The following is a 14,082-nucleotide window of genomic DNA, read 5'->3' as shown; positions in this document are numbered from 1 at the left end:
ACATAGAGCGAGTCAGTGGAAAAGACAGGCAGACAGGCTCAATAGGGCCTCAGGTCCTGCTGAAGCCCTGCCCCCAAGGCTCTAGCCCCATCCCAAGCTTCTAGCTCTGTCCCTAAGGTTCCAGCCCCTTGGGCAGTTCACTGCTCATTCTGGGTCTTAGTTTGCCCATCTGCAGAATGGCTGGATCAGACTGAATGATCACGGACCCCTCATTCTCAGGGGCCTTGGGTGAGTGTGGTATCTACTCAGACCCCAAGCCCCCACACCACCTTAAATCTTACCTGCTCCTGGCCCAGGATAAGGATCCCATGAGGCTTGATGGGGTGCCAGGCGGCCAGGTTCTCCCCAGAGCCCTGCAGCTCCCCGTCCTGGTAGGCAGACCATAGGCCATCCCTTGTGGTCCAGGCGATGCAGATGTGGTGCCAGCTACCATCTTTCAGGCTCAGAGGCAGCTGGGCTACCTGGACAGAGGTTCCACAACCCCAGGTCAGAGGTGCCACAAGTCCCAAGGCTGGACCAGTGGGGTGGGGACAACGAGACCCGTGTCCTTTCCAGGGACTGAGCCAAGGCTTGACCCTCCCCTTCCTCCAGCTTTGTGTCTTTCTGATCACTTTCTTCTCTTTCCCTACAACTTAACCAGGCAGCTTCTCTCAGATCACAAGAGACTACTCAGTATTGGTTTTCAGGTGTTCCCAGGTACCTTATTCACCCTCTCACCCTGTAAGGTCAGGCAGGGTGAGAGCCACGTCTCACAGCCTCTTATCACCTCACACAGTGCCTGGTACACGGCTGGGCTGAAGAAGTACTGGCAGTACTGGACCAAGCCTTGGACCCAGAGGCTGGGCACTGGCGTCCAGCCCTGGCTCTGCGAACCAATCTCCTGTGGGACCTTGGGGAGGCTGCTCTTTCCTCCCTGGGCCTCAGTTCCTCATCTGTGAAGTGAGGAGGTCAGGCAAAGAATGGCAAATATGTGGCCACCTCTACCTCAACCACCCAAGGAGAACAAAGCTAATGAATCGTGAGCCCAGGCTCAGCCCCGGGATCTTTCCCATCACAGTGCTCTGGGAAGCCTCTGGTGATTGATTAGCGTTGGCCTGTAAGGTGAAAGGTACTTGCTGCCTGTGGATTTGGGACTCCCAAAGGGCTCTTTCATCTAAGTTCTGTGAGATCACACTTTAATACAACATTCTCTGAGGCACACTTAGTGCCAGGCCTTGTTCTGGACACTGGGGATGTGGATCTGGTCCTGGCTGTAAGTGAGCTGAGTTTGGGTGGGAAGGAAGAACTATAAGGGCAATATTATAAGACAAAATAACAGGGCCCGTTTGGGAGGTCCTGAGGAAGAGGCAGGTGTGGGACAGCAGACATGGTATTCAAACACATCTGGAAGGACAATGGAGCCAATGTCTCATTGCAAGTCAAAGCAAGATGGGGGTACAGCAGGAGCAAAGGCTAAGAGGCTGGAACAAAAGAGGAGAACTGAGTAACCTGTGAGGTTGATGGGTTTTTTTTTGTTTGTTTGTTTGTTTGTTTGTGAGGTTGATGTTTTAAAAGACTCTAGAGGTTCCTGGAATAGGAATGGTCTGTGCCCTGTCCAGGGTGCTGAATCCTCTCCATTGAGAGCAGAGCACCGAGCTTGGGCAGGGTCAACGATGGCAGCCAGAGGGGTATCAAGGGGACATGGCAGCAGGATTGAGATGTGGTCCAACTATCTTAGTCTTCTTAGGCCTTACTGGGCTACAGGAGAAACTCATTGTCCCCTGGACCCATTTCCTTCCTCCTTCTTCTCCAGGACACCCATGAAAGATGCCTCCTGCTGAGCTGGCTTCTTTTTTTTTTTTTTAAAGATAATTTATTTATTTATTCATAGAGACACACACAGAGCGGGGGGGGGGGCAGAGACACAGGCAGAGGGAGAAGCAGGCTCCATGCAGGGAGCCTGACATGGGACTCGATTCAGGGTCTCCAGGATCACGCCCTAGGCTGCAGGCGGCGTTAAACCACTGCGCCACCGGGGCTGCCCCTGAGCTGGCTTCTGATGGGTGATAGCCACTCATAGCAGCTCCATGTGGCTGTGGGCTGGTCATGAGTGGCTGTGATATGTGGTATCTGCATCTCCAGGGGGTCTCGACAGATCACCATGCCTGCCACCATGCAAATCCCAAAGCAATATGGCAGGCAGAGGAGGATATTGAGGGGAATGAGGGTGGTAAGACACTGCTCAGTCACCATGCCCTTCCCACATCACTCCCCCATGTCCTTGTCCTGTCCTTCAGCCAAGTCCGGGGAGGGCTGTGGGGCTGGGTGGCCCAAGCAGGGGGAAGATGGGTGGCCCAAGGGCAGAACAGTGGAGGGGTTAAGAGGAGGTTTCTGTAGCCCAAGTCTGAATCATATCACCATTCCTTCACCCAATGTGGCCCGGGCGCATTATTTGCCCTCTCTGAGCCTCAGCTTCTCCATATGCAAAGTGGTGATAATAAGGGTACCTACCTCCCAGTGCTGATCATGTGAGTAAAGTCCTTCTCACTACAACCCCACAAGGTAGAGACTATTATCATCCGGCTTGACAGATAGGGAACTGAGGCATAGGGAGGGTAAATGACCAGTCTAAGGTCACACAGTGGGTAAGGAGCAGAACCGGGATTTGAATCCAGCATTCAGGCCCAACCATGCACCATTCTGCTCTCCATGTGAAGGGAGCGGCAGAGGGGTTGCTGCAGGGGAGGAGGGGGGGCACAAGGAGTCCACTAGTCCTACCCTCCCAGGTAGCTCCCTGGACCTCATTTATTTCTCTCTTTGTCCAGGAGAATGAGCAGGGCTCTGGAACAGACACTTCCAGCCCTGCTCCTACAGTTGGGTCCTTGGGGAAGCCCCACGGGCCTCCTCTATAAACGGAAATGCCATCACAGACAGCCTCTCTTTAGCCTGTCCTGGGTCTGGATTGTCTCTGTGTTCCCAGAACCCAGCCTGGCACACAGCAGGCACTTCCCGTGCGCTGAAGCTGCCGAGCAGCAGAATGGAAAGGGTCCACATGCTTGGGACCCAGCACAGTGCAGGGTAACCCCACCCCCGACTTTCCTCCCACCCCACCCAGCCCCCATTCACCTTGTCATTGATCAGCAGTTCCATGGGGTCGTGGCCCGCCTCCAGCAGCACAATCTCATTGGCCTGCCCGGGCACCGAGTAGGAGAAGGGTGTGCCCTGGCCACTGCCACCCGACCTGGAGCGCAGCCACATGCAGACGGTGAAGGCGTAGAGCTCGGGCAGTGCCTTCCGCACACGGGCGTACATGTAATTGTTGCGGATGGGGATGCTGATCTTGAAGGCATCTGGGGGATTGTAGGCTGAGGTTCCTGGGGGGAGCAAGGTGGACATGGTGGGGGTCAGTGGGCACTATCAGGGGTGGCAAGGCAGGCTCTAGGATGAGGGCTCCTGGTCCTTGGGCATCTCCCCTGTGCCAGGTGCCTTCACGGCCTTCTCTACCTTACTTCTGTGTTGACGGGTGTGGTTAAAGCAGAAGGGCTCTGGACCTGAGATGTCCTGAGTTCAAATCCTACTTCCATACTTCCCAGCCACGTGACCTTCCACAAGTTCAACTTCACCTTTCCAGCCCTGGTTTGCTCAGTAAAATGGTATAAATAAGACTTCCTCCCTCCCAGGCTTTTGTGAGGGCCGAGTGGGACAAACTAGGTAAGGGGCCAGGCCCTTGGTAAATGCTCAAGAAAGGTGAGCTATTGCAATGATCATTTTTCTGAGTTCTTTGCCTATTTATTTAACAAGCACTACACAGAGCCTTCAGGTGGCAAGCACTGTTCTAAGTGCTTTTACATATATGATCTCTGTTCTTATGACACCGTGTGAGGTAGACATTATTATAATCCTCATTTCACAGAGGGGGAGCCTTAGTGCAGAGACATTAAGTAATCTTCTCAAGACCACACAGCTAGTCAGTGGCAGAGCTGGGATCTGAACAAGATCATCTTGTGACTCCTTGGTATCCAGGGCGTCTGCTAGTGCAGAGTTTCTGGGACTGTACATCTTGAATATCAGAGCGCTGTCTGCAGGGGGAGCCCTGGGGAGTCACTACCTCCAAGGAAAGAGAGTAACACCTACCATACCCACGTCCAGGGTAGGAGTTCCCTTCCTCTAGCTGGTTGTTGAGGGCTGGACTAGGGGGTTGGGGCTGGGAATGGTGGACCCAGGTTCCCAGGTCTGATTGGGGCTCAGGGTGAAGGCTGTTGTGCTGATGCATCATGGTAAGAGAGGAAGGGGCTCAGTGCTCATTGAAACCCATTTCATAGATGAGGAAGCTGAGTCCCAAAAAGAGACACAACTTGCCCACAGGCACACAGACATCCAGCCTAGTCGCCTCTCTGCCCTGTAGCCTCTGGAGGGCGCATTTTCCCCAATCCCTTAGAAGATGCAGTCCTGAGGGGCCAGTAGCACTGGCCCTGAAACCCACCAGCCCGTGCCTCGCCTTCAGCTGTGCCCTTGCTCCGGCCCCTCCACTCCAAAACTGGCTGTCCACCTCTGCTTTCAATGATCAGCTTCAGGGTTGTGAGTCTCCTTCAGGAGGCCTCTTGGATTTTCTTCTGAACTGCCATCTTACATCTAAGCCAGAAACAGACTCATGATCTCCCCCTGGTAACCCTAACTTGTCGGTAAGCCTCTTGAGGGTGATCCTCACAAGGTTTCAAAGATGAAAGTTCCCTTAGAGCTCATGAGTCCTACATCCCCATATTTCAGATGAGAAAAACAAGTCTGGGGAAAGGAAGCAAAATTCCAAGGCCACAGAGCAATCCAGAGACCTCTTGTGGAGCTAGAAGCCAGGTTTCCTGATGCTCAGACCTGTGCATTATCCATGACAACATGTTTCTCTGACTCCTGGCAGTGCCAGGCCGAGGTGTTAAGCAAGGAACAAAATTCCAAGTCCCTGAAGGTACGTCTTAGTGGGGTGGTTAAATGCTTGGACTTTGGAGTCAGAACTGGTTTGAGGTGTAGATCCACCACTCACTGGCCGTGTGACATTGGGCAAATCACTTGACCTCTCTGAGCCTCAATTTCCTCATCTGTGAAATGGGGATAATAACAGTACAATTCCCATGTTGTTTGTGAAGATCAAAACTGACATGTCAAGTACTTAGCCTACTCCCAGAACGTAAGTGCCAGAAAATGCTGTTAAAAAATATTATATTCCCAATTATTCTCTCCCTCTTGGGTTTCGCAGTCTCCTTCCCACCCTCCCCTCTAGCTTTAGCCTCTGGAGAGCTTAAAAATCCTTTCAAGTGAATCTGCCACCTTGAGGACCTAACTGGGAATCAAGACCCTGCTTGCTGTGCCCTCTGGGGTCCCCGGACCCACCATGCTCCAGTTCGGCTACACGGTCCTGCAGTGCATCCAGCTCCTTCTCCACTTCCTGCTGCTGCTGGTGGCTGCTGTGACTGAGAGCCACACGCTCCTTCTCCAGGGCCAGCACCTTGGCCAGCAGCTGCCCCTCCAGCTCGTCCATCTTGGAGTGCAGGGCGGTGGGCATCGCAGGCGCAGGGGCGGGGGCAGCTGAGAAGTTCACACGGGCTGGGAGCTCCTGCTGCTTATGAGGCAGAATAAAGGGCATGTGAGGTCACTTGGAAGGAGGAAGGGGAGAGACACAGGGCTCAGAGATGCCTACTACCGCTGTCGAGTGACCCCAGGTGAGCCTTGGCTTCCCCAAATGCAAAATGGGGATGGCAATACCAAATTCAGGGAGCAAATGTTCAACAAAGAGCAGGTCCTTTCCACTGCTGGTGCCTGAAAGCAGGCTGGTGCTGTGCATGCTGAAGGCAGGCTGGTTCTGCCCTCAAGAACACCTCAGCCTATGGTGGGCGGGGGGCTGGCTACAGAAAGCTCCCCTTTCCGTGGTTCTAACATTGCAGTCAGAGTTACTGCTGAGTCCTTGGTAACTGGAAGCCTCTACACTGAGGGGTCTTTGAAGGGGTGGACTGTCTTTGTCTTCACTCATTTACTCCCTGGGCTTCTCTATGATGGTGCAAGGCTCTGTGTGGGCGCTGGGCAGATGCAGAGGCACAACCCAGGGGCATATAGGGCTGCAGGGGGTGCCCATTCCAGAATAGCATGTGGGTAAGGTCATAGGCTCCTAGTCAAACAACCCAGGGCTCAAATCCAGCTCCAGAATTAATCTGCTGTGTGACTCCAGGCACCCCTCTCTGAACCTCTGCTTCCTCACATGCAACAGGGGACAACAATTTAGAAGGGTTGGGGGATGGTTAAGTACTAGGTGCCAATGAAGAGAGCCTGGTTATTGCAATTACTGTCCAGGGCAGAGTGTTCCAAGCTGGTCTCTGATACCCTCATGCTGCCCAGGATGAGGACAAAGTGTTTAGAGGCCCCCTTTTGTTGTCATACGACCCTAGTGGGCAGGAGAAGTGGGGCAGGAGCCTCAGGAGGCCTCTCCCCACCCCTCCTGCTGGAGGAAGCCCCTTCTGGGGTAGAAGAAGACAGGCAAGGCTGCCAAGTCTGGACTCTGGGAGGGGATAGTCTCTGGCAGACATTAATAATTCATTGAGCTTCTAGGAGCCAAATTAGACCTTCCCTGTCCCCCTGGCTCCCTCCACACTCTCCAAGGGCCCAGGCAGCTCCCACTGTGAGCCCTGGGCCTTGCTCAAAGGCTTAACCCCAGACCTGAGCTCACTGAATTCTCAGGGTTCCTTCACTGAGCAAGGAATTGGGGAGCACCAATGATGGGTTGGGCCATGCATGCAGCACTGAAGAGACAGCTGAGGGCAACACAGAAAACCAAGAGTACAACCCTGAGGGCCCTGTGCCTCTCAGGATGGCCCCTGGCTTGGGGCACAGGAGACCCCTCCCCAGCCTCACTGGCCCTGCCCCGGTCCTTCGTTGGGTGAGATTGGGCAGATCGCCTCTCTGGGGCCTGTTTTCCGGCTGTGCTGAGGGGATCAATGCGTGTCCGTATCAGAGTGCTGGAGGCTGGGGCGGGGAGGGCAGCACCTCAGAGAAGCTCCCTCAGGCTGGGTAGCTGGTTCTGCTACTCCACCTGGAGAGTGGGAGTGGGAGGCTCACTTCGCTGCCGTCACTTCTCATCTATAAAATGAGGCCTAGGGATCCCCAGCTTGCAGAGCTGTAGCTGTGGTCAGGATTAAATGGTGGTGTGCAGAAGGGCCCAGGCCAAACCTGGACCACAGTGGGCCACCTTATTTTTTTTCTCAAACATTTATTTTTACAGAGAGAGCATGAGGGGCATGTGGGTGGCTCAGTGGTTGAGTGTCTGCCTTTGGCTCAGGTCATGATCCCAGGGTCCTGGGATCGAGTCCCACATTGGGCTCCCTGCATGGAGCCTGCTTCTCCCTCTGCCTGTGTCTCTGCCTCTCTCTCTCTGTGTCTCATGAATAAACAAACAAAATCTTAAAAAAAAAAGAGAGAGAGAGAGAGAGAAAGCATGGGCAGGAGGGGAAAAGGGAAAGGGAGGGAGAGAGAACCTCAAGTAGACTCCCCACAGAGCACAGAGCCCGATGGGGGGCAGCTCCCTGAGATCATGACCTGAGCTGAAATCAAGAGTCAGATGCTCAATGGACTCTGCCACTCAGACGCCCCCACAGTGGGCCACCTTTGTCCCCCCCTCACATCCCCCCCACCATAGCTACCCATCCATGCAGTCCCCTGCTTGCTCTCCCAGGCCAGGGCACAGGCCAAGCCAGGTGGGTGGGGCACAGGCCAGTGAGCAGCTCCGTACATCTAGCCCCACCCCTGTTACCCTAACCTCCCATACCCTATCTGGAGGGCTCCTTCTAACTCCCTGTGTGCCTACGAATCCTAACCCCAGGGCTGACTGAACACAAAGCCTCAGTTTCCCCTTCTGTAAAACTGGCCCCGCTCTGGTGGACTATAAAAGCAGAATGCAACCTGTGCACCTTGAATACGTCAACCAACAAAGAACTGGCAACCTCCAGAACCTTTCCTTCGCCACTTATGTCCTTGGAGTGACAGGGCCAGCCGCCCACTGCCTTTAAAGGGGCTGAACTTCCAGGAAATCTTGGGCTGAGGCAATTAGCTCATAAAGTGCATCCTGTCTCAGTGCCAGGGGGGCTGTGGCTGGGTCTCCTGGGCTCCGGCACCCTCTACTCTGTTCCTCTCTTCCCACAATGCGAAGCTTGGCACGAAGGGCATACGTCTGAATGAGACAGTGTGCCCGGCCCATCCTTGGCACTGTCTGTGTATTTACTCTTCGATCCTCACAGCCGCTCATTTTGGTTGGTACTCCTGGGGCCCCCATTTCACAGATGGGGGAACTGAGGCAGAAGTCCTTTTTGGATCTTCTACAGCCATGGGGCTGGGCAAAGCCAACACCCCTGGAGCTCTCTAGCAAAGCGCTCTCCTCCCTTAGAGGGAGAAGGGCCTGGCAGGAAGGAACAGGACGTCTAGTGCTATTTACACAGACGCCATGGTGAGGAGAAACCGTGCAGGCTGAGGGAGGCGGGCATGCAAGCTGTTCTTTTGTACGAGGCACCAGCTCTACCACCGGCAGGAAGGCCAGGGAGGAGGTGGGCTCTCCAGATCGTGTGCAGCCCCCTCCCCACCCCAATGTCTGAATCAGAAGAACATGACTCCCCCTACTTTTCCATCTGCTGCGGGCACAGGCTGTGCCGCGTGGGCTCCTGGCTGATGCCAACTGGGCCCCTCGCCCAAGATGGGGGGGGAGGGATGGTGATGCCATCACCCCCACTCAGGTCCCGCTGAGGCAGGAACGGGGGGGGGGCGCTTCGAGCCCACAGACTGTTGTGCTGGGCGTCTGTGGGGTGGGGCTCAGTGTGAGTGCACAGGCCCTGAGCCAGAGCCGGGGGTTCCAGGCCAGCTCAGCACTAGCGTGCTGGGCTCATTAGCGCTCAGCAATAATGCGACAGCGGCAGCTGTCCCCATCGTCACATATTGCGTGCCAGGTCCTGCACCAGGGAAGCCTGTGCGCACATTTCACAAGCCCTCTCGACCATCTGGGCAAGTGAGGAGGCCCACTTTCTAGAGGAGGGAACGGAGACAGTGAGGTGAAGTTTCAGGAACCCCAGCCCAGGCCCTTCTGGTTCCAGAAGCTATTCTCGTTCTTCTGTCCTTCCCTCACCGTGGGCCAAGAGGGCACAGTGCCAGCTGCCCTGCCTGTCTGGGATGGTGGGGGTGCTGGGGGACAGTGGAAGACCTTCCAGTGGCCATGAAAAGGCTGGGAGGGTCCAGCAGGCCAGCAGACCGTGGTAGGGGGTGGCCCCATAGAGGGACCTGGATAGGAAGGACCTGCCTGGGCAGGCTGGCTGTGAGTGTGGGAGGATGTGGGGAGGACCCAACCACCTCGCCCCCATGTGGGGTCTGCTCCTTTCCTTCAGGGAGCAGAGGGAGGGTGCTGGACCTCAGTGCACAGCTCACCCCCCACCCTGCCGGGACAGCGCAGGGCCCAGCTCGGGGGGCAGCCGGGCAGGGTGGAGGAGAGGCAGACTGTGCGTGTGGTCTCCTCACCTCCCCATCTGACCACCCCCAAGTCCAGCTTGAATCTGCTGGGTTCACAGCTCAGTTCCAGCAGCCCAGCGACCCTGTGTATAGCCACTATACCTCAGTTTTCCCAGCAAAAAGGGGGCACAGAAATAATATCTCATTGCATTTTAGTGAGAAGTGAGTTATATCTGTCCCGAGGGCAGAGCGGGCACACGAAGTGCTGTCAGTTATCACCACTATTTAAATATCTCTTGCAGGGGCCCATCCTTCTCCAACTCCAACGCAAATCTTTTTGTTTCATCATCATCTTGAGAGCAAAAGCAAATTACAGAAGAACCGTTAGATACTATTTGTATAAAGTTGCAAATATTCAAAACTAGATCACATATTTGTAAAAGCAGAAACACATGGGGACAGATGAATACGAATTCGGGACAGCGGTGACCCTCTCTTGGAGGAGAGAAGTCTGGGGCTGGGAGCTGGGAGGTTCTGAAGGGCATGAGCTGGTTGCAAACGTTCTGGTTCTTGATTCTGGGCTCCCACCTGGATGGCATTCTTTATGCCTCTGTGTATATCTGAGATACTCCGTAATGACTTTCTTTAAAAAATGGAAAAATCCAAAAGCAGAGTCTCCGAGGGTAGAATGGAGCCCTGAATCTTAATGGTGGGCTCACCTGGTTCCTTTGGCCCTTCCCAGTCCAGGCCCCCATCACCTGGGCCCCTACACTGGCCCTTCCTCACCCAGCAGCCAGGGGCGGCCTAACCAGCTAATCCAACCAGGTTGCTTAAAATCCTTTAAGAGGGGTCACCTGGGTGGCTCAGTGGTTGAGCATCTGCCTTGGGCTCAGGTCATGATCCCGGGGACCTGGGATCGAGTCTCGCATCAGTCTCCCCATGGGGAGCCTGCTTCACCCTCTGCCTGTGTCTCTCATGAATAAATAAATAAAAATTTAAAAAAAAATCCTTTAAGAGCCCTCTCCCAACCACCCATAATGTCCCCCTGATCTCAGCCCTCACTCCCCACCCCAGCAGGCTATGCTTCCTTCCCACTTAATGTTCCCAACTGTCCCCAACTCCCTTCTCACGCCAGGGCCTCCGTACATACTGTTCCTGCTGCTAAGAACACACTTCCTGCTCCCGCCACACCTTCCCTGGCCAGTGCCTGCCCCCTCCAGATGGCAGCTTTCCGGACACCTGATCTAAGATGTTCCAAAGGGAGAGGAAAGAGGGCTTCTGTGGGGGGGACTGCAAAGTCTTCCTTGCTCAGTCCCTCCCCCCATCACTCATCTGCGCATCCACACATGCTGTGGCCACTTGATGTACTCGATGTCCAAGTACAGGCACGACCCTCACATCGGACAGGCCAGCGTCATTTCCAGGCCCCCCACTAACTAGATCTGTGGCCCTGGGCAAGCTGCTCGACTCCTGTGACTGTCGGTTTCCTCAACTATAAAATGGGAATAATCGTCTATACATTTTGGAATATGATTAATGACAAAATGAAGGAACGTGTATGAGGGCTGGCATACCTATGTGGCTGATAAATGGGTATGACCATGATTATTATTCGCTTCTACGGAGGGGCAGGAGAACACCGGGAGCAGTAACGGTGTAGGTGTGGGCGCTGGAGCCAGCTGCTGAGAGGCAAGGCCCAGCTGCAGGACCTGGTAATCCCTCCAAGCCTCTGTTTCCTCCCTGTGAAATGGGGACAGTAGGAGTCCCATAGTTCTTGGTACTCAATTGTAAGGCCCCTAGAACAGGCTGGCACAGAGGGTGCCCTCAGCCCTGCTGGCCCAGCAGGCCCTGTGTCTCCATCCCACCCTGGCAGGGAAGGGAAAGGAGCAGGAGAGTGAGCTATGGAGGCCAGACTGATCTTGGTCCTGGGCCCCCAGTGCCAATTCGGAGCTGTAGGGAAAAGTAGACAAATGGGTCTCTGTGCAGCAGAGGCGGGGACCAGGTCAGGGCACTCAGTGTGTGGTGAGGCGAGGAGAAGGCTCTATGAGCATCTGTCCACACACCCTCTTGGGCTCCGAGGCCCCAGACTAAGTGATAGGACACCCCCAACTCCAGGCCACTTGCCTCTCCTTTCAAGCATTCCCTGTTGAGCTACTGCATTGAGAAGGCCACAGAATTTCCTCTCAGGTCCTACTTGCCCACATACTTCTGGGCCCTGGTCAAAAATCTGCAGTAAAGACTGAGGATCCCCCCTACCCCCAGCCTGTTTTTATAGAAAATCCTGGTTGTGAGCTTAGCTTAACTTCTGCTGTGCTGTGTGGCCTCGGGCAAGTCGCTCAGCCTCTCTGAGCCTCAGCTTCCCCTGGAGTCAAATGAGGGGTATGTGGGAGCACATAAGTGCTTCCACTCTGGGCTGGTTGTCTCAGTGCCTGTCCCCAGAGTTCTATGGGGACCCCGGGTGCAAGATTGTCCTCGGGTAACCCCACCACATTTTCACTTGGTGAGGAGCACCAGCCCCTGACCTCTTTCCACCTCCCACAGGCAAAGACTTTACAAAATGGCCAATAAATATAAGAAAAGGTGCTCCGTATCATGAGTCACCAGAGACATACAAATTAAAACCACAGTGAGTTCACCACACACCCACCAGAACGGGGAGGTTTTTAAAAATAACCGTACCGAGGCTGGCAAGCTTCACACACAGGTGGGCATGTAAGTGCTTACTGCCACTTTGGAAAAGTGTTTGGCATCACCTCCTCACGCTAAATAAATGTCTCTCCCGGGACCCAGACACCCACTCATGGGGATGTAGCCAGGAGAAATGAGGGCTTATTGCCACCAAAAGATGTCATAAGAATGTTTGTGGCAGCCTTATCTGTAATAATGCCAAGCCTAGAAACAACCCAAATGTCCATCTGTGGAGGAAGGGTAAGTACACTTAGGCACAGCCACGCTTCGAAACACTACAGCATGCAAAAATAACAAACCACTGACACATGCCCCCCGATCAAATGTCAGACATAACATACAACAAAACAGCAGACACACAGAGTGCAGCTGTCTGAGAACATTCGTATGAAGTTCAAACCCAGACAAACCAGATCTACAGGGACAGAAGCCAGAATAATGGCACCTCTGGGGAAGAAGGAATTTTAGGGGTCACAACGGAGGCTTTGGGGGCACTGGAAATGTCCTGTTCTTGATTTGGGTGGTGCTCTCATGGATGTATTCATATGTACATTTTCATTGAGCTATATACTTAAGATCTGTGTGTTTTGTCTTTTAAAGATTTTATTTATTTATTCATGAGAGACACAGAAAGAGAGGCAGAGACACGGGCAGAGGGAGAAGCAGGCTCCATGTGGGAGCCCGATGTGGGACTCGATCCCAGGACCCTGGGATCATGCCCTGAGCCAAAGGCTGACGCTCAACCACTGAGCCACCCAGGTGCCCCAAGATCTGTGTATTTTACAAGTAAGATATATAAGCTTTTCCATGTCTGGAATGTAAGGTATACCCCCCCCCAAAAAAAATCCCCCAGGTAAGGCCCTGACTTCTGCCTCAAGCAGCTCCCGCCAGGCTTGGAATAGCAGGACAGGTCTCCTCTCCTGGGTGAAGGACTGCTGGGGACGAGAGGATGCAAGGGCGCAGGATGACAGGGCAAGAGGGCTCCTCAGGGGGGTCCTGCCCACCCCTTCTGACAGATGGGGATGCTGAGGATCGGAGAGAAGAAGGGATTTTCTGAGGTCACAGCAAACAGGTGGCTGAACCAGGGTTTGAAACACCAGGTTTCTTGCAAGAGCAAATGTGTCACACTGACAGGAGCAGGGGTTAAGGGTTTTGGGTGTGAGTGTCCCCCCAGAGATGGGGGGGGCAGTCACAGGGAAGGGGCCATCAGGTAGCTGGTGGCCACTGAGGTTCCACATCCTCAAAACAAAAGGCCAATGGGCAGAACCTCTCTCTCTGTACCCTGCCAGCCCCCTTCATGGCCAAAGAGGCAGGGTGAGGAGACCCAGCTGCCACAGAGCAGAAGCTGCCAGAACGGGCAGCAATATCAGAGAAAAGCAGAAGCCACCAATAAACTTCAGAAAAGGCACCACTAGAGTCTCCCAGTCTCTGTGTTTATCTGCAGATTTGCCTCAGAATTTGGAAGTCTGGGAGTGGATGGCTGGGGACCTGGCCAGGGCTGCACACACATGTAACCCCCACCCCCCTACACACACACACACATACACGCTATTCCTAAGCTGGAGGCACCTGCCCAAGAACTCCCAGTTTAGAGCCCAAAGGGCCAGGACCAAATCTAGCCCCTCCTTGTACGTATTTTAAAGATAAGAAAATGGCAAAAAAAAAAAAAAAAAAAAAAAAAGACTGAGGGAGGTGAAGAGCTTAAAATCATAAGAACTCCACTTTATGCCACCAGCCATCCTATTTCAGAGGATATTAGGAGCTGTAAGGTGTTTAGAGAACATCAGGCCCACCATATCATCTTCTGGAGTGGAAACCGAAGCCGGGGGGGGGGTGTTGGGGGGGTTTGCCTGGCTCAGCTTTCTCTAGATACTCTGAGCCTCCACGTCCCTGCCTGTAAGACGGAGACATGTGCAGCCCACTTCCCAGGGCTGAAGACTGATAAACTAA

The 14,082-nt window shown here is 54.1% G+C and overlaps 1 protein-coding gene across 1 annotated transcript in view; it reads right to left on the bottom strand.

Moving 5' to 3' along the window:
• The window catches only part of NPTXR (neuronal pentraxin receptor), a 42,158-nt gene that overhangs the window by 4,243 nt on the left and 23,833 nt on the right, over positions 1-14,082 (bottom strand). Inside the window, exons 3-5 of the mRNA XM_055329424.1 lie at positions 5,362-5,587; positions 3,106-3,353; positions 282-461 (exon numbers count right to left, since the gene is read on the bottom strand). Coding sequence (XP_055185399.1) covers positions 282-461; positions 3,106-3,353; positions 5,362-5,587 — 654 coding nt within the window. The remainder of the gene's footprint in view (positions 1-281; positions 462-3,105; positions 3,354-5,361; positions 5,588-14,082) is intronic.

The sequence above is a fragment of the Nyctereutes procyonoides genome, unplaced genomic scaffold (assembly GCF_905146905.1).
Source record: "Nyctereutes procyonoides isolate TBG_1078 unplaced genomic scaffold, NYPRO_anot_genome, whole genome shotgun sequence".
Lineage (NCBI taxonomy): Eukaryota > Metazoa > Chordata > Mammalia > Carnivora > Canidae > Nyctereutes > Nyctereutes procyonoides.
Note: the sequence above shows the minus strand (reverse complement) of the source record. Positions and strands in the feature narration are given on the sequence as shown.